This window comes from Apteryx mantelli, chromosome 2 (genome assembly GCF_036417845.1).
Source record: "Apteryx mantelli isolate bAptMan1 chromosome 2, bAptMan1.hap1, whole genome shotgun sequence".
In the NCBI taxonomy this organism is placed as follows: domain Eukaryota; kingdom Metazoa; phylum Chordata; class Aves; order Apterygiformes; family Apterygidae; genus Apteryx; species Apteryx mantelli.
The window spans coordinates 72,132,238-72,151,020 of NC_089979.1; the positions used below are offsets into that span (position 1 = coordinate 72,132,238).

The following is an 18,783-nucleotide window of genomic DNA, read 5'->3' on the forward strand; positions in this document are numbered from 1 at the left end:
GGAGACAGGATGCACCCCACAAGGTCTGTGGACTGATGATACTAACCAGAGAGCGCAGTTGCTACGCTTGGGAGCAGGCCTGCCATTCAGAGGGACTTACACTTGCTAGAAGACTTGGCCAACAGGAACCTCATGAAATTCAGCAAGGGCAACTCTAGAGTCCTGCACGTGGGATGGCCTAACCCCCTGCAAGAATATAGGCCAGAGCACGACATGGGGGACCTTCAGATATGCTAAAAATGAGTCAGTGGCAAACCCTGGCAGCAGTGAAGGTACATTGGGCTGCTCCACCATCCATGCTGCTGTTGATACAAGGGAATTCATCATTCCCCTTTACTCCATACTCATTAGATTACATCTGGAACAGTGGGTCCAGTTTTGAGTCTCCCAGTACATGACAGTTGTTGAATGAATCTTTTCGAGGGCCACCAAGGTGGCTGGGGGTTGAAGCATGAGACTTAGGAGGAGAGACTAAAGGAACTGGGTTTGTTCAGCCTGCAGCAGAGAACAGCAACCTTCCAGTACCTAAAGGGGAGGTTACTGGAAAGATGGAGCTGGGCTCTTTGCTAAAGAATGGAGAGACAAGGGTCATAAATGAACAAGGGAGGCTCTGGCTAGACATAAGGAAATAATCTGACACTATGGAGATAATTAGGCAGTGGAATAGGTTGCGCAGAGAGGGTGTGCAGTCTCCACACGCAGGTTTTTCAATATCCAACTGGACAAGCCCGAAGCAACCTGGGCTGGATCAGATGACCTCCTACAATCGCTTCTAATCTGAATTATTTTATGATAACTCTTGGGGTATATCTTCTCCCTCTTCTCTGTAGAATTTTCTCCATTTAATACAGCTTACATCAGTCTACAGATTGAAAGTCCTTGCATATGCTGCTGCTCAACCCACAGACCAAGAACATTACAAAAAAGTAGGCCCCCTAATTTTAGCTCAATAAGATCTAAGCCAATCTGAGCAAAAACATCAGTAGACTAGATGCGACAACATTTTTTATTATATTTAATACAAGTGAATAGATTAAGAGATCTGAAATGTTGTAAAGCAGTATACCTACTGAATAAATAATAGGCACAGGAGAGTCATGTCTACCTTATAACACTGACTAGTATTGAGAATACTTAAAATAAATCCAGTGACATTGGATAAAGTCCATAAAAATGCTATCCTGTCTTCCCTCGTATGAAATTGTTCAAGTATAAAAAAAATCCAATACAGTGTAAAATATTAAATTCCATTTCGGTCAAGAATAAAAATTGCAAGTACTGTAGTTTCACAGGACAACGTAAAGCAGCATTTTCTAGCAAAGGGAAAAATAGTCTACGTACAGATGAGTGAGAAAAATGCACTAATGTATTTGAGAGGTCTACATGAAAAAACTATGAGAGGGAAAAGAATGAAGTAGCAATATTTTACGTAAAACCCTAAAAAGATGTTAATTTAAGAGTACTCTCATACAGTGCACATACTGATTTAAATAAATCCAAGTCAACATCCTTAGTTAATTAGGTTAATATTTAATATGCTACATCTAAACCTACTAAATAATTTATGCCATGAGATGAATACATAATTTTACAGTGTCACATCTAAAGTTGCTTTCTTTAGAGCGCAGAATAGTAAAACTTTCAAAATAAATATTTCTTTTTAAATAGCATTACAATTAAGGCACAGTATAAATCACATACCATTAACCCTTGAAGAACTGCAGTCTTGGTAACAAAAGTTGCCTTGTGTACTGTATGTTTTCTAATAAATATTTTAAATATAGTCCTGAAATAGATATTAAAATTGTACAAATGGTTTCAAAAAAAGAGAAAAAAAGGAAATTCCCTTAAAACAGTTCTTAAAGGTTTAAATTCATCAAGCTTCTTCCTGCCTTTATTGACAAGTTATGAATAGCAATAAATAGAAAGAGAAGGCTGTTGTAGTGAAGGACTGATCCTATTTTAGAATCAGAAGAGCTGACACCAGCAGTCAAAGTTTCCCAAAAGTGAAACAGGATGGGGTGAGGGATTAGGATGTGACAAGCTCATCACATGAGCGCGAGTGATGTGTTCTTTCCAGAACGGTCTCTGTTATTGATTGTCGCTACAGCTGCTGCACCCGTTCCTTCCACATCACTTGCTCCACAGTTCCACTCGGCCAGAGGACAGAGGAGAAAATAACTTTGGTGCCTGTCCACCATCTTACTACCAGGCCTTCCTCCTCGGCTTGCTCCGTGCCCGTTAATGCAATGGCGAGAAGGTATTGCCTCACTAAGACAACTTCTGTGGGCCATACTGAAAGCTAAAAAGGACAATCAGTGCTTTAAGCTCCTTTAGTCTTAACATGGAGAAAGATTACATATTGCTGACTCAGTTTTTTTCCCCTGGTTCAAACTTTTCAAATACCATTTTCTTATTTATAAAGGCAGTTTTGTTTCCCTGATACTGTAAAAAATACAGCTTTGCTTTTTTGTTTTTTGTTTTTGTTTTTGTTTTAAATATGAAGTCTCATTGCTACTCCTGCCACTCTTTCGTGACAGTACAGTATTTTTTTCCCCATTTTCTTCCAGACTGATACTTGAAACTACACATCCCACACTACCCCTACCCTCTAACATCATGGTTTGGATGCAGACTGTATGAAGACAGTGGAATAAAAATCTTTAGTTTTGCAATAGCATTGCTTTCCTTAAAGCTCCTTAGTTAATATTAATTGTCTCTTATTAACTACTTATACTGGAAGGCTGAAAAGAGGAAGAGAAAGAAAGAGCTTCCTTTGGGAGTCCATCTGCTATTGCATACGGTCCGTCTGCAGCTGTTGGGGTTGGTACTGGCCAAAGGCCGCAGCCGCGGCGGCCGCTGTCCCCGGCGCCGCCGCGGTGATGGGCTGCTGCACCGCGTAGCCGTAGCCCCCCGCCGCCACGTAGCCGGCAGTGGCAGCCGGCGACGCGGCGTATGGGTACTGCTCATAGGCGGCCGCGGTGGCTGAATACTGGGCGTACGCGGCTCCAGTGTAATCGATGTAGGGTGTAGTGGAAGCAGCAGCTGCTGCGGGCTGAACGTGGGGAATTACCACTCCGGGCTGCACAAAAGCCTGCGGATAGACATAGTGAGCAGGTATCCTGTTGAAAGAGGGGAGAGGGAGTTAGAGTTGGGACGCAAGTCAGCGCCTGTCATATCCATACTCTGAACTATAACAAACTCAATTTAGTTGTTGTTATGTGCATAGGGTTGCCACAATAACTAGACTGAATGGACCCATAATCAGTTCACTGGCCCAAAGAGATGCATTGCTCCAAAGCACAGCATTAGAACTGAGTTAAAGCAGAAGTGTTTAATGTTGCTTGAGGATATTATGATTAATGCTATTACCATCTTTAAAAGGACCAGGATTACTGATGTTGGTTTTAAGACAACTCTAAATGAGTAAGCTCAATTATTCCATTTGGAAAATTGCAGTATTTATTTTTCAAGTCACCTATAAGTGATTTTTATTACCTTAATTCTCACTGAACTACTCGACTCTTAGTGAAATTATTTCCTGCAAGTACTCTATTATTATTAATAATAACTGAGCAATTTGACAGCATCACTATAATGAGTTTGACAATAGCCAATAAGGCAACAAAACGGTTTAACTCTGATTTTATATAAAGTCTTGGGGGAGGGGGAAGTGTATTGTGGCAACCCTACTTAAGTTGCTATGCAGACTCAGCACACATTAATTTCTCTGCAACCTCAGTCACCCTTATTAAAAATAAATAAATAAAATAAAAACCCAACAACACAGGCGACAAAGGAGTTTAAAAAAATTCGCAAGTGTGGTAAACACAGCAAGAATCACACTTTCCAAACGAACTATAGTGCAGCTCACTCCGTCACAAGAGGCCATTGAGGGGAAGCTACATAGATGCTATTAAAATCCATAACAGTGACTCCTAGGTACATGTGCATCACACTTTTATAAAGGTCATAAGGACACAACGGTCAAACCTGTTTGATTATCAGGCCACTGATGTCCTGTTTTGTGCCAGCTTGTTTATTTCTATGCAAGACATATAGCATAGAGTTTTTTGGGAGGTGGGCATAGGATTAAGTCTAAATAGATCTGGTGCTCAACAAAAGCAAAAAAAAACAACAAAAAAAACAAGTTTATGGCTTAAGAAATTACCGTTCTGAACAAATCAATACACACACTTTTCCATTTCCTCCAAGTCTCAGAACTTGCTTCCCTGGCTTGTTTACTCAGCCCTTCAATTTTGAAAATTGGTTATGTCGTCATCTTAGCACACAAGTGTACATACAAGTTGATCTCATAGTTGTGTTTTAATCATATAATACAGTTTTTAAAAAGAATGTATTCAGTGGTATTTTCATTTTACATTTATAACCTTGTCTTGCATCTGGATTTCCACAGAGAAGTCCTTCATACATGAAACTCATTTCAAGATGGATCTTAACAAACCCATGAAAATGTGCTTGTGCAAATTTATTACTATATAGTACTGAAATTTACCTTTACAGACAATGCTAAAGACTGCACCAACCTGTTAATGCACTGTAAACATGGATGCAAATTGCAGTGGTACAATCTGTCCTCTTTTCTTGAAATGCAAGATTTAATGGAAAGTGGTTTTTTGTTAAATAACTTCAGGTTTTACTTAAATGGTCAACAAGGAAACATTCCAGTCATAAGGGACACTGTCAACTAGATTCATAGCAAAACATATTTTAAAATAAGTGATAGTCAGGCTTTCAAACTGCCCAGTTTTCTTCTTAAGAAAAAAAAAGCTCAGACAGTTGAGTGAATAGAAATACTAGCAGAGAGAAATGCTCAGCTGCAGTGTTTAAGACATGAACACCAGTCATAAAAACCCCAAAAGTCAATGGAATTCATTTCCTACTGTATGAAGGGAGAACAGAAAAAAACAAGAGTGACAAATAGGGGTTGGGGAGGGAAAGAAAATATAAAACAATAAGCTGGGTTTTAAAAACTCACCTAATTTATGAAGTGATTAGCCAGAAGTGCATTTGAAGCATACTTAAGCTGGCTCTGCCATTTAATCATACATCATCACCTGAGCTTTCCATACAAAATAGATGTGTGTGTACAAGCATTTTGTATTGGTCACCAATCAAGTACAATCCTAATAAATACAACACCATGTATTTTAAGTATTAAGGAAAGAGGAATAAAACATTTTTGCAAACTAAATTGCACAATATTGAAAAAATCAGAGATCCTCTTCTGCATCATATAAGAATCCATTTAATATCACATCAGAGGGTTTGGGTTTTTTTTTTAACATACCGTAGTTACAAAATAGAGATATTCTAACAGCAGAGATACAGTAAGCAAGCTTATCTGGATGCTTAGGTTATCTTGCAAAAGACATTTCCTCAAGCCAGTGGAATTGATGTTACTAAGGTTTTCATGAGGCATTAGGACACTTGTCCATATACTTGAACAAGACAGAAAGATACATGTGCTCCCACTTGTGACTTGTTTTATTTAAGCCAAGAAACTAACAGGTGGTGAAGTTATGAAACATTATCTGTTTGCAACATCTTACCCTACCATGTACATAAACCCTGGGCAGGCTCCTCACCACCATGCCATTTCACACATGGTGATTGACAGTGTAAGCTGCAGTGGGGCTATTTTTGATCATCTGTCGTGCTACAATTCTTTTGAGTGGAGTAAAATGGCTTTATATGGCCAAAGCAAATTTCTACCTACCGCAGAGGCCAACACACGTAGATCTCAACTATTCGGAAGCTGCCTGCTTTTAATGCTCTGCCAGATCAAAAGTTGAAAAAACAATTCCCTATTTTGCTGGATATCCTTAGTATCACTATTTTTATTTTGGAACATATGCTTTTGTTTTAAACTTTTGCAATAAAGGAAAAGGAAAGCCACATTTAACTTCAGCAGCAAGTGTAACTTGGGCATATACGAAATGAAATGACACGCTTCATTATTATAACAAGAGATTTTTGTGCAACTAAGACCTCAGAAAATAATTATATAAGCAATAATAAAGTGACAGCTAATTGTTTCAAGTTTTATGAAAACCACCAAAGATAGGACACAGTCTAGACTAATCCAAAGAGCTGTGACATATGGGAAGTCAGCAGCAGTAGCACATAAGTGACTCTCAACATTAAATACTTGAGCAAGTAGTTATTTAACTTTGAATGCAATGTTTTCCTTTGGACCTTGCATTCCATCATCTGGTTTTATAAGTATTATTAAAAAGTACCTTTTACTCAGTGAACAGCTTTCCGTACTGTAGAGATAGCTTACATCATAAGCACCAAGACAGACATGACCCTAAACAGGCTTCCTTTTAAATTTGTGTCTAAAAACGTAAGATGACATTTAGCATTCTTCAGGTTAACTTCTGACTGCTCCAGTTTCATTCCCTATTTACTGATTATCAGCAGTCTAATATTACACAGGTCTTTTGATCATAAACTCAAGACAGGGCTTTTCCTTCTGTCTTAAGGAAGGCAAGATTGCCATGCTCTTGGAGGTAATACCAAGTAGGCAGTATCAGCTAACCATCTGAATGAACTTGTTACTTTTGTTACTTTGGGATTTAAGTCTGGTCTTACTTAAAAACAAGAAAATGTTTCCATTTTGATTCAGGTACAAGTTTCAGACAAAAAAATGGGGTGGGGGGGAATCTCTCCAACAGAACTAATGATATCCTACACTAGTATTTCTCTATATAAGCCCGTATTTTTCCACTAACATTTAAGTAAATATTATACATGCAAAAAGAGAAAAGTTATATTAGGTTGAAGATAAAGTCACCTTCCCTTTCCATAAGTTCTTATTGAATTCAGAGGTAGCATTTTAATAAACACTCCTGAAAACAGAGCTGTATAGATAATCAGTGCTGCGATCAGACAACTTTCCAGGACAACACCAACATTAAGTAAGAAAGATGCTGAATGTGAACAGCAGGGAGAAATGTTATTTGGTGGACAAATTGATCTCTGCAGCACTGAATAAAGAAAAATTCCTAGCATTTTAAATGCTTCATGCATTGACGCTAATCTAGTTTCTGGCTCCCTTCACCACAGTAATGTTGTACTTAATTCAGAATGCTGTACTTCTGCATCTTCTCAGTAAAAGTAATGCAACATAATCCAATTATTTTCAGTTTCTTGCTTGATAGGTGGAACCATGACAAAACACTGCTGACCATACCAGAATATGGCAGAGCCTCACTAGTTTGCACTCTGGTAGGGAAAAAAAAAACACTTGGACCTTTTGTGTGTGGATTAGCAGAGTATCAGTAGTGTATCTGCACTACAACCCATTTCACATAGCATATTAGTAAAGTATACTTTTAAAAACTGCACCCTGCACAGGAGGAAAAAAGATTTTAAAGTAACCAAATATTTCAGTGCAACACATGGAACACCATCTAAGAGTGAACGCTTAAATAAAAATAGATCCAAGAAAGCACTGAAACAACTCTACTTATTGCCAGAAAACATAGTGAATGAAGATGATGACTTCTATATCCCAATCAAATGCCTGCTATTCTGCCTAACCTGAACTATATTCTGTAGAAAAGACACAGGTTATTGGAAGTTTTGAGCAGGAAGCAGGATTGAGTAGGAAGCAGGATTAGTAATCTCCTTGGTTTCCACATAATAGAAGAAAGTCAAAAAACAAGGATTCAAAATAAAGCAACATATGCCACCAATCTGACACACACAAATGACCCTGTGACCAGTCTTCCTTTTCTTCAGATTTATATATATTGCATTAGAAACAAAACCTTATTCAGCCTGCTGGAAGAATTTCCCTGACCTACATCTTAAGTGATCTGTTGTTGGTTCAGGGTAAGCAGAGCAAGAAAGAGCCCTACATTTACATAGTCCTTTCAGCAATGGATTGCTACAGGTTCTCCCTTTCTGCGGTGCTCAGCAAACACTCAGCCTCCTCACGGCCGTTCCCCAGGCACCCCTCTGGTTCCTCTGTGTAACACCTCTCCGGCTGACACACTCCACCTCCTGCCTACCTTAGTGCAGGTGTCCTAAACTGATCACTGCATATATGTTGTGGTCTCCTCATACTTCAGAGAAGTCCAACAAAATACAGCAGAAAAAAATCATAAGAAGAAAAAAAAAATTATTTTCCAACCCCCTCTCTGCAAGTGTCTCAGAAGAAGAAACATTCTCTTACAAAAGTACACAAATATTCTAGGAAAACAGATTTCCTGCAGCTCTGAGGTCAGGAGAAGCAAACTATTGAGAAGCTATAGTAGTTTAATAACAGCTAGGTACAATATTCTGAAGCTATTCTAGTCAAATAAACAAAATATGTTTGTGACGCATTTTCCCTACTTCATTGTTAGCTTACTCATTAATTAGCAAAATGCATTATTTTGCAATGAGTTTCTCAGTCAGTGTGCATTAGTGAGGTGGTACTGTATGGAAAGTTTAAAGCAGACTTCACCTTCTAATTATATGCCTATAAGAAGCAAGCATTAGAACTACTTAGGAATAGTATACTCAAGAAAAAGAGAAATGCACTACATATTAAAGTCAGATTGAGGAAGTAAAAATCTCCAATTAGAAAGCCCAAATGGACGCACATTGTTAATAAGGAGCTCCACACCCCTCCCAAGAACAACCACCCCCAAAATTATGAACATGCAAGCAATACGTTGATTTACTTAAAAATCAAGAAGTCACACAATTTAGCACTCACTACAAAATACGGTTAAAAAAGTCACAGGCTACAGCTTGAAAGCAAGGAAAAAAAAAGGCCCTTTGCTCCCCATGGCAAAGTCACTCCTCAACAACAAAAACAAAATTAAAAAGACACCCCCAAAAAAACTTTCACTACGGCTCTTTCAATTAAATAAAAGCACACAGTTTAGCTATCAACACCACTTCATTACTGTAATAAATAAATAAAAAAAGCACACGGAGGTCTATTGACTATATGAAAAAACATACATGCATCGTTAATCACCATTTTAGCTTGTTTGTGTTTGAGTCTACTGGTTACAGAGTTTAATTCCAAACAGAACTATTCCACCTCTTATCATCATATCCTTCTGATCAGTTATCTTAACTGTAAACGATCCCTGTCAGATTAGAAAGAGATAAATAACATTGAGTCAAGCTGAAAAAAAGAGAAATGGGGCACAGCAATCTTGCATAAAGTCATACCTCCTTCTTTTATCATAGGGTCATACACGACTGGACTGCTTAGGTGGAATGGACACGTCCCACACAACTTGACTCAGCTACAGCATTTAGAACATTACCAACAAGGTGAGCACATTTATGGGTACATATTTTTAAGTCTGAGAACTTGAATATTGCTGGTGATTTTATAAGAATGCTACTACAAGAGGCCTTCAGAGATCATACTTTTCTTTCCTCTTTTAAAAATGATTTTTCCTCCCCTGTTTGAGGTCCCATTGAACCAACTTACCCAAAAGGCCTCTGTATGAGAGCTGGATGAAGCTGCTGAACACCGAAGGCAAAACCTACCAACAAAAACACATCACATTCTCTATATGGGTGTTCTTTTGGCTGCTTATCTTTTCTATATACATACGCACACACACACAAAACACAGAGTAACAGCCTTCACTAACAAGCTCCAGTGAAGATGTTTGAAAGGCTATAGAACCACAAATTAGAAAGCAAAATAAATCAATCCATATATATAATACATACACACACATGCATGCATACAGAACTTAAACAGTAAAGTGCACACATAGAGCTTTGATTCTTAGAGATGTTTAAATGAAGGACTTTGTCTAAACAACAAGCACAAGTCATTCAATTTTTATTTTGTGCTCCTTTCTGATCCCTTTTTACAAGCCTCTGAAGGATTATATGTTACTTTTTAACCATCATTGCAGTCGTGTACTTTCTAAAGACTTAAATTCAAGTCATCTCTACATGAGGACTTAGCAAGGGGTCAAATCTGTCTTCATCTGCTGCTCAGTTCTGTCTTCAGATGCCCAAGCCTGAACCCATTCTTTCCTTGATGGGCACTTAGTTACTCGCACAAGTATTGCTCGGGCTTAGCACACAGGAATTCAGAGCAGCCTCCTTTGGAGCACAAATGAACATTCATACGCTGTGCGTTCCCGGCTCTCTTGCTGCAAAGCAACAGTTTGGGAAGTGGATAGGACATCAGATTGGCTCAGCTGTGGTCTTGGGAAGAGCCATTTCATTTTAAAGTCTGCATAATAGCTCCCATCTGTTCTAGGAGTTCGCATTAAGATATTGTTTACGTTAATAAGACCGCACACATTGGAAGCAATTCGCTCCTTGGCCAATCTTTCCCTGCAATGATACTGTAAATGGTAAGTGTCACTGCATTCCCAGGAGTGGGAATAACCAATGAAGAGTCTGAAATGTGGAAATCTTCCTGGGGAACTTTAGATATTTTATGCATGCATCCTTTTAGTTTTAAATAAGGCTCATGTGCAAAACAGTCAGAAAGTTATTACACGTTGCATTTAACAATCAAAACAGAAGCACACCCAAACACTCAGTGTACTTCAGGGAAAGTGCAGGACAGCGCTAGTTTTTCTGAAGTTTTAGTGTGTTCAGAAACCTCAGGTACAGAAGGAAAAGCCGTTTGGGGCCGTTCCTCACCTGGTTGCATTATCCTCGGTTTGGCGCCCAGGTATGCCAGGTTCACGTTGGCCTTCCTGCCATCGATGATAGGGTTGGGGTCTTTACAAGCTCTTTCGGCAGCAGCTCTGTCAGCCATGGTGACCTTAACAGCGTGCGATGCTCTGCGTTAGATCCCTTCTCACAAGCGAAGGCGAAGCCCTGCCGCTGCCCGCGGGGAGCCTGCTGCCCCAGCAGGGCAGCAGGGGGGGTTCCTGCAGGCGCTGGGGCTCCCGGGGGGCAGCACGGCGAGGGGGGGGCGCAGGCGCTGGGGCTCCCAGGGAGCCTGGTGCGCCGGGAGCCGCGGCCGGCGCCGGGCGCAGGGCGGGGGGCGCAGGCCGAGCTCCGCCGCCTGCAGATAACCCCCGGCGCGGCCGTATCAGGGCGCAACAGGCGCGCTGGAGGCGCTGCGAGAAATTAGACAATTCCCCCCTCCATCGCCTTTCTCCCCCACCTCCCCCCCTCTCTCCAGACGCCCCAGCGGGGAGAGAGGAAAGAAAAGGAAAAAATGGGGGGGAAAGCCAAAACGCCCGACAGCCCCCTTCCCTCCCCCGAGCCGCGGGGCTGCCCGGCGCCTGGCAGCTCCCCCCGCAGAAGTTTCCCCCCGCTGCCCGCCCGCGGCCCCCCAGCGGCCCCCCGGCCCGCGGCCCCCGCCTCCCCGCCCGGAGGCGCTCACCTGCCCGCCCCGCGCCGCGCCGCGCCGCGCCACTTACAAAGCCGTATCCCCGGGACTTGCCCGTCTGCCGGTCGGTGATGACCACCGCCTCCTCGATGTCCCCGAACACCTCGAAGTACTTGCGCAGGCTGGAGTCGGTGGTGTGGTAGGGCAACCCCCCGACGAAGATTTTGGTGTAGGTGGTGTCCTTCTGCGTCGTGTGCATCTTCCGCCCGGCCCTGCGCGCCGCGCAGCCCTCTGCAGACGGGGCGCCGGCACCCACGCGGGGCCGCCGGGGCGTGCGGGTGCGGGGCGGCGAGACCCTCTGCCAGCGTCAGCCCCTCTCTTTTTTTTTTTCCTCCCCTCCCTGTGTCCCCCCACCACCCAGTTACGATGCAATTCCCTTTTTCTTTTGCAAACCCGGCTTCCTCCTCCTTCAGGAACGGAGCCCCGCAGCCTCCGGCGGTTTTGAGGTAGGTAGCGGGAAGAGGAGGACGCGAGGCCGGGCAGCAGCCAGCCTGGCGGCCGTAGCGCTGGAAAAGAGCAGAAGCAGCAGCTGGAAGAGGAGCGCAGGGCCCGGGCGCTAACAACTGAGTGGCCTCCCCCCCCTAAAAGCCACCGGGTCGGGCACTCTCGGTTCCTCCTCCTCCTGCTGGCAGGGGCGGGGACGGCGGCGGGGCGGACCCGGCTGCCGGTCCGCGGCCCGGCTGGGGTGACACACAGCTGTTGCGAGCAGCTGGATGACTCCCCTGCGGCGGGGCGGCCGCCGAGCCCCGGCCGACCAGGACCCTTCGGGCCGCCCGGCGCAGCGGCTGTTTCAGAAGTGGCCCGCGGGCAGGCTCCGTGTCCTCCGGGCCCGAGGAGGAGGCAGGTTCGCCCCGGGCTTGTGCAAATAGGAAGTGTCAGGAGACAGGGTCTTGCGGGGTCATTGCTGCCTCGCCACCCGGAGAGCCTTGGGGAAGAGCCAGCCCACTGGGAGCTGCCGGTCCTGAAATGTTGCATCCCTCCTCAAAGGCTTGTGGCAAAACCCCTGCCACCCTCACCTCCCTCGCTCCTCAGGCTAGCAAAGCTATGCTGCCACAGCACTTCCACCATCATCGTCGTCGTCATCATCATCATCATTGTTATTATTTTGAACACGGAGGGGGGTGATATCAGTAAAGCTGCTGCCCTTGTCTTTCTCTTCTCTCACTGCCTCTGCCCCATGCTGGGACTGGGAAGGACACAGAGGAACAAAAGGAAAAGAAAGTCTGGGTGACGCTGAGACACCCAGGACTGAGGGAGTGGCAGGGAAGGAGATTAATGGGGAGACAAGAAAGATGGAAGGAAGGTTAAAGACTGGGGAAAACAGATGTGCATGTGTATACAGATGACTAAACTGTTCCCTTGTAGTCCCAAAGCCTTGCTAAGTGCTGCTGCCTCTTTTTACTCTTGCCCCTAGTTCCTTTGTTAGACTTTTTCCTGTGCAGCCCCTCTCTCCCTTATAAAAAGGAGTAACGTACCAGTTTGCAGGAGGGACTTTCACATAGCTCTTCAGTCCCTCCAGTACCAATCCTTAACCAGAATGACAACACTTAGCCCTATACTTAGGCCCTGCTTGCCCCATATCTAACCTTCGCCCCATTTGATTTTGTCAGCAGTCTTTGTCCTAGTTCTAATGGCCTGTACAGTACTAGGCCATGCTGACACTAAACCTAACCCCAAACCCTACTTGATCCCCAGATTAATCACTTGGTTTAATTTGTCAGGACCAGCTTACATTCAAACCTAGCAACCCTTGAAGGATCCAGATGTAAATACTGCTTTTCAGCTCCTGCTATGCAAAGCCCTTAACCTTAGCTTGAACCCTGTTAGACCAGCTAACTCTGCCCCAAAATTTCTTCCAGCACAGCTCTCATTGGCCTGGAACAGTGTTAAACCTGACACTTCAGCCACTTCTGCTCCAGGGACTAATCGTAACCTTAAACTCTGGCCCAGTGACCTGAACTTAAATGTTAGCCCAAATGATTCTAAAGGCATCAGCACTCACTACAGCACTACAGCACACACACCACTTAGGAGTATATTTGACTTCTCGGCCCCTTGTGAATCTGAACGATTAACTTTGCCTAAAATCAGTCTGACAAACATAGCCCGTCCTATCCCATTCTCTTTCCCTTGCTATGCCCAGCACTCCAACATGTCTTGTGACATCTGCAGGAACTGTGAATTAATCTAGTTCTTCAGTTGTTACACAAACTCTAATGTTCACTCCAGTATTAAGACCAGAAGAGCAACACCTGGGTATTCTGAAACTAATTGCAGCTGTATTTAGGAATTTGCTTCTTTTGTTCCAAATACCAGACTTATCTTTATTGTCTTACACAGCAGTTCTTGCTTGCTACAGCTTCATCTCTTATGGCTAACAACATCAGCCATCTCCCAAATACCGTCAGCCTTGCAGTATCATATAACGATGTGAGATCTTCAGCACAAATCTTACTGCTAGCCTAAAACACATCATCATGTCTTGCCCAGTAGAGGGACTTTCTCAACCCTAACCTCAACTTAATTGGCTCATGGGATCCAGCAACAAATGCAGTCTGTCTACCATAATTGGGTGACAGCTTCATACTGTCAACGGTATGATGCTTATACCAACCCTGCAGACATTATAGGTTCCAGGCATAAACAAAGCTCTTTAACTGCCTTGGTATCTTTAATCTCGAATCTCACTTTAGCAACTAAGTCCTCTTCCCAGCTTGCTTGCCCAAGTACCTCTGTAAGTCCATAGCTGCATCCCTCCCTTCTAAGTCGGCTCTACAACTCAGTAATCTATCTTCACCCATGGCCACAGTCATACTCAGTGAAGAAATTCCTCTCTGCCCACAATATAAGTTTGATACATCTGTCCAGGCTGGTGGCAGTTCTCCTCCAGTTTTGTAAATAAAGACTGCAGCAATCGATAGAGATCTTTAGTCCCACTGGTCACAAACTGTATCCACAGCCCAACAAAAACCTGAGCCTAAGTGGAAGACAGGACTCATTGGGCAGTCCCTGCCCAAGGACTTGCCTTTGCGCAAGTCCTTGCCCAAGCCCAGTCCTTCTGTCTCAGATCCAAACGCAACCACAAGACCATTATTAACTTGAGGTCCAGGAAGCATTTCTTAGTGAAAAAGACACAGCTGATTTCCCTTAGATGTTCCCAGCCTGCTTACTATTTCTTCAGCCTTTACAGGTTCCTCTAATGAACAAGCCTTTTCAGGTCCTTCTCTCCTAAGCCACAACCTGGATTCCAACAAAACATGGCCTTAAACTAAGAAAGGCAACCCCCACAGCACTAGACCTAACTAGCTATACAACACTGCCTTCAAGCTACACTCCTAAGAGAAATGGAAATGTATCTTCAGCCTGTTCTGTCCCCATGCCAGTTCCAAACATGAGTTTAAAATTTAGTTAACCAAACCTTTCTTGAACATTTTCCCCAACCAGCACTGTACCTGTTTTTTTCTGCTCCTGCAACCATCATCTTTTCTCCCCCATCCATTTTCTCCAAAACCTGAATCTCTTCTTTCATCCTAATCATAAATTAAATTCTAGGCTAGTTATCCTCACTTGCCCTTATCTCAATCTTGGCCTCTTTGTCTAGAGTGCAACAACCCTTTTCCTAAGCCACACAGCGTTTGCAGGACATATCTTCTAGCTAGCAATAAATCTAGCTCCTCAACCTCTGCTTTTCTGCACAGTAGCCCTAACTCCACTCCATACTTGACCCTATTACTCAGATTAATCCTGCTCAGAGCTCACAAGGATAAAGATCAGGGGTTGTTGATCTGAATTTACTGTAATGCATATCCCTGGATCCTGTAAGGACTAAGCTGGGGGCTACGGTGGGTCAGGAAAGAAAAGCACGGATTTGTCTGGGACAGGCAGTAGGGTTAGGTCTTTGTTGTGTGTTGAGTTCAGTTCAGAGAGTTTGAGAATTCAAGGGCAGAAGAGCATGGTTTGTTGCTGGATCCACAGGCTTAATATAAGCACCAAGAAGGTGTTGGAGCGATAGGGTCCAGTGCTCCATCAGGGTTAGGGAGAAGTGGGGCTAGCTCTCTCACTGCCCCTTGTAAGAGTCACAGTGCTAGGAAGAATGCCTTCAAGGGTGATTAGGGTATGGTTAGTCTTGGCTGGGCAGAAGTGACAGGCCTGACCATAATATTGGGGTTATGGTTCTCAGGTGCTAATGAGCAAGGTTACCTGCTGTCAGGACGAAGATGAAGACTGAGGCTGGCTCATGTGTATTGAGTTTAAGATACTGTTGTGGCAGACAGTGGACTCAGGGTTTTAGTCAGGGTTAGGTTTTGGTGGCCCCTGCAGAAAGAAGATATTCAAGAAAGAAGAAAGGCCCAGATATTCAACCCTTTCACTCCTAGAAAGTAACCCTTTCCCTCCTAGAAAGAAGTAACCCATTCTGTCCTATCAGGACCAACCCCCAAACTAGTTTATAATCCCTGCAGACTTCAGAAATAAACAGTGCTCCAGCACCTGCTCACTCAATTCTTAACCCTACCACTAACCTTGACCCAGGAGAGTTAGCACAGCCATCCAAGCCTAAATTGTTTCCCATTAGATTTTTCTGTGTGCCAGACCTCATCCTATTTCAGTGGCTCCTGCAGCATTCACATAAAATAGCAGCTGTTCATGCCCTTCTTTCCCTAACCTTAAACTGAACCATAACCAAGGACAGGGGATGACAGCCATTGCAAGACCTAATGGTCCTAGAACCAGAATTCTCTAATCTCATTTTTCTCACACCCTAATACCAGTCTTCAGCCTAACTGTAGTTTAAATTTAAAAGAGGTGAGTGTGCTGTCCTGTGAATATCCCATGCAATCTCAGTACTACCAGTCCTCCTTCTTGTTTGATCATCCTGGAGGATTACAATGGTCACACAATTCTCTATCCAGTTCTTTCTCAAACCTTAGCTCTGTCCCTAAACCAAACACTAACTGTAGCCTTAACACAAGAATTGTTACTGTTATGATCCAAAGCATATACAGTCCAGTTTTCATCCTACTCTGGACGTGGATGTGGATTAACACATCATCTATTCTAAAACCAAGAGAAGCAATCTTGGCCATTAGCAGATAAAATATATATTCCCCTAAGCTCTACTACAACCATTCTACTGTCTTAGCATCCTCAGTTTAAGATGGCAATCCCAACAACCTTCAGGAATAAATACAGTTCTCCAGCCCATTCTTTCTTCTAACCCAAATGTATCCCTAACACTAACTTTATCATGAGCAGAACCCCTACTTTGGATAGAGGGGTAACCCCTCAAAACTCAGTCTTACCTTTCAGCCCTGCCAGCATCAAACCTCTTCCTACTTTGATGGCACTGACAGAATCCAAGGTGCAATTTTCCAGCCTGATCCCTCAGAAATTCTAACCTAAATCCTAGAGATGTGATCCCTACCATTCAGTGATTATTCTAGTCCATTCAGCATTGTCAATACCAGCCTTTATCTTTGCGTGGCAGACCCTATGAGAAACAAATATACTCCTCCAACTCTCATATGATTTCTACTCTTTGATGATCAAGTTGTGGCCCATATGGGCCTACCAGCACCAGACTATGTTTTGCTTGGGTAGTCCTCAGAAATAACAATGTTTTCCAACTCTTTCTCAATCTTAATTGTTACTTGAACTCTAGGTTTAACCTGAGGAAGGTGACTTCTACCATCTGGAAATGAATTCAAGACCATTTGAACACTTCAGTATTCAAGACTAAACTGTATACTTCTCTCCTAAATCCTATCCTAACCCCAAATTTTAGCCTAGTCTTAACCCAAGAGAGCTGACCACTAACACCCCAGCAAGCTAGTTCCTTGCACTGATCTCAAATAAATTCTCGCCAGAGTAGGGCTTCTGTCTTCATGCTAAGGTTAGGATTGTGCACAGGGAAGCCCGAGAAGTGAAGTGCATCTGTGGAACCTGTTGGTATCATGGGAAACTGATGAAGCTGAATGAATTTAGAGGTGAGTACAGGGTCAGCTATTGGATGGATAGTGTTTACCTGGCTATGCTGAGTTTATGACTAAGTTTGCAGTCAGACTAGTGGGTTTGAAGGTTTAAAGGCGTGGACTGTACAGCATCTGTTGTGCTACAGTGAGGTCTGTGAGGAGCTACACCAATCACATTATCTCAATTGCTTGAGATGATTATATTTATTTTGATTTTCAGGATGGGTCACCGGAATGACTTACTGTTAGGGATCAGGTTATTGTTTTGCAATATGAGTGTGAAAGAAAGAGATTTATTCCTATACCCTGCAAATTTTGCAGTAGTGATGCCACTGGTGAAAGTGTGGCAGTTCAGGCAGGCAGTGAGAACATGTGGAAAGAGGGGTGTATATGTAGCGCATTCCTGGGATAGAAGATAAACTAGGGTTCCTAAACCCATAAGTAAATTCAGAAATTTAACTTGGGTCTCCCGTGTTCTGATCAGTGCCACAAACAGCAAACCTGGGAGAAGTGATGGTTCCCTTGGCAGCTATTCTGGTATTTTCAGGATCACAGTTTTGGATCTAAGTAGAATTTAGGCAAGTAGATCCTGCTTCACTCTTTTTATTTTGCTTTCAGTCTCTCCCAGGAATGTAGATATTGTTGCTGAAGGCTGTTGTGACGGACAGTTACCTTCTACATAATTTTAATGGTTGTTAGAAGTACATCTGAAGACGTACATTAAAAAGTGCTCTAATGTTTCCTTTGGATCCTAGTAACATGGCTTCATTGGAGGAAGCCCCAAAAGCTATCAGTTACTATTAATTGTTTTTACTCAGAGATTTTATTTTGTTCCTTGTGCCAAGATAACATAGAATAGACAACTTGCCAGCTTACCAAACGTTACCATTCACTAGTATCAACGTAACTGTATCATCAGGCTTTTTATTTATTTATGAACACCATATGCCTATCATGTCAGAAAGCAGTGGACGTCATGTGTTCATTCATTAGGCTGCTGAAAACAACAAAGACCCCTGATTGTATTGCACACCATTCATTCTTGCCAGTACTTTATTTCAGCAAATAGTAATGACCTTCAGAACTTTCGGCGCACCATCAATTAAATACAGTTGGAATTTTTATACATAACTTTTTTATACACATGCACACATTTGATTTGCTAATGCTGTTAATAAAATGCTTATGGCCTAGAACTCCATGCTTTTTTTGGCAGGGATGAAAACAAGAATATTTATTTTTCTATTCACCTGCTAAGACCATCAACTTGGTCAGTGGAACTTACATTTCCACTGAAGTTCCGTAATGCCACAGATCTGTGAAAGCATTCAGCTAATAGCATTAGACACAACTCTGTCCTCTAATCAGCACATTTCCAACAACTGCGTCCCATTAGAGAGATGAACAAAATGTCAAACCAGTGCTTTGTTCAGTGTACGTTACATAGGAAGTAGTTTGACT

The 18,783-nt window shown here is 42.9% G+C and overlaps 1 protein-coding gene across 1 annotated transcript; it reads right to left on the bottom strand.

Moving 5' to 3' along the window:
* Positions 1–992: 992 nt before the first annotated feature.
* On the bottom strand, positions 993–11,660 carry RBM24 (RNA binding motif protein 24). Its single transcript, XM_013941506.2, has 4 exons — positions 11,385–11,660; positions 10,654–10,777; positions 9,470–9,524; positions 993–3,122 (listed from the first exon to the last, which is right to left on the bottom strand). The coding sequence occupies exons 1-4, from the start codon at positions 11,550–11,552 to the stop codon at positions 2,792–2,794; spliced, it is 678 nt and encodes a 225-aa protein (XP_013796960.2). The 5' UTR covers positions 11,553–11,660; the 3' UTR covers positions 993–2,791.
* Positions 11,661–18,783: the final 7,123 nt, after the last annotated feature.

Coding starts and splice junctions, on each gene's coding strand:
- RBM24 (XM_013941506.2), bottom strand. CDS start 11,552: ATGCACACGACGCAGAAGGACACCACCTACACCAAAATCTTCGTCGGG. Junction 9,525..10,653: donor ACCGAGGATAATGCAACCAG/GTGAGGAACGGC, acceptor TTTTGTTGGTAG/GTTTTGCCTTCGGTGTTCAG. Junction 3,123..9,469: donor CTCATACAGAGGCCTTTTGG/GTAAGTTGGTTC, acceptor CTCTTTCAACAG/GATACCTGCTCACTATGTCT.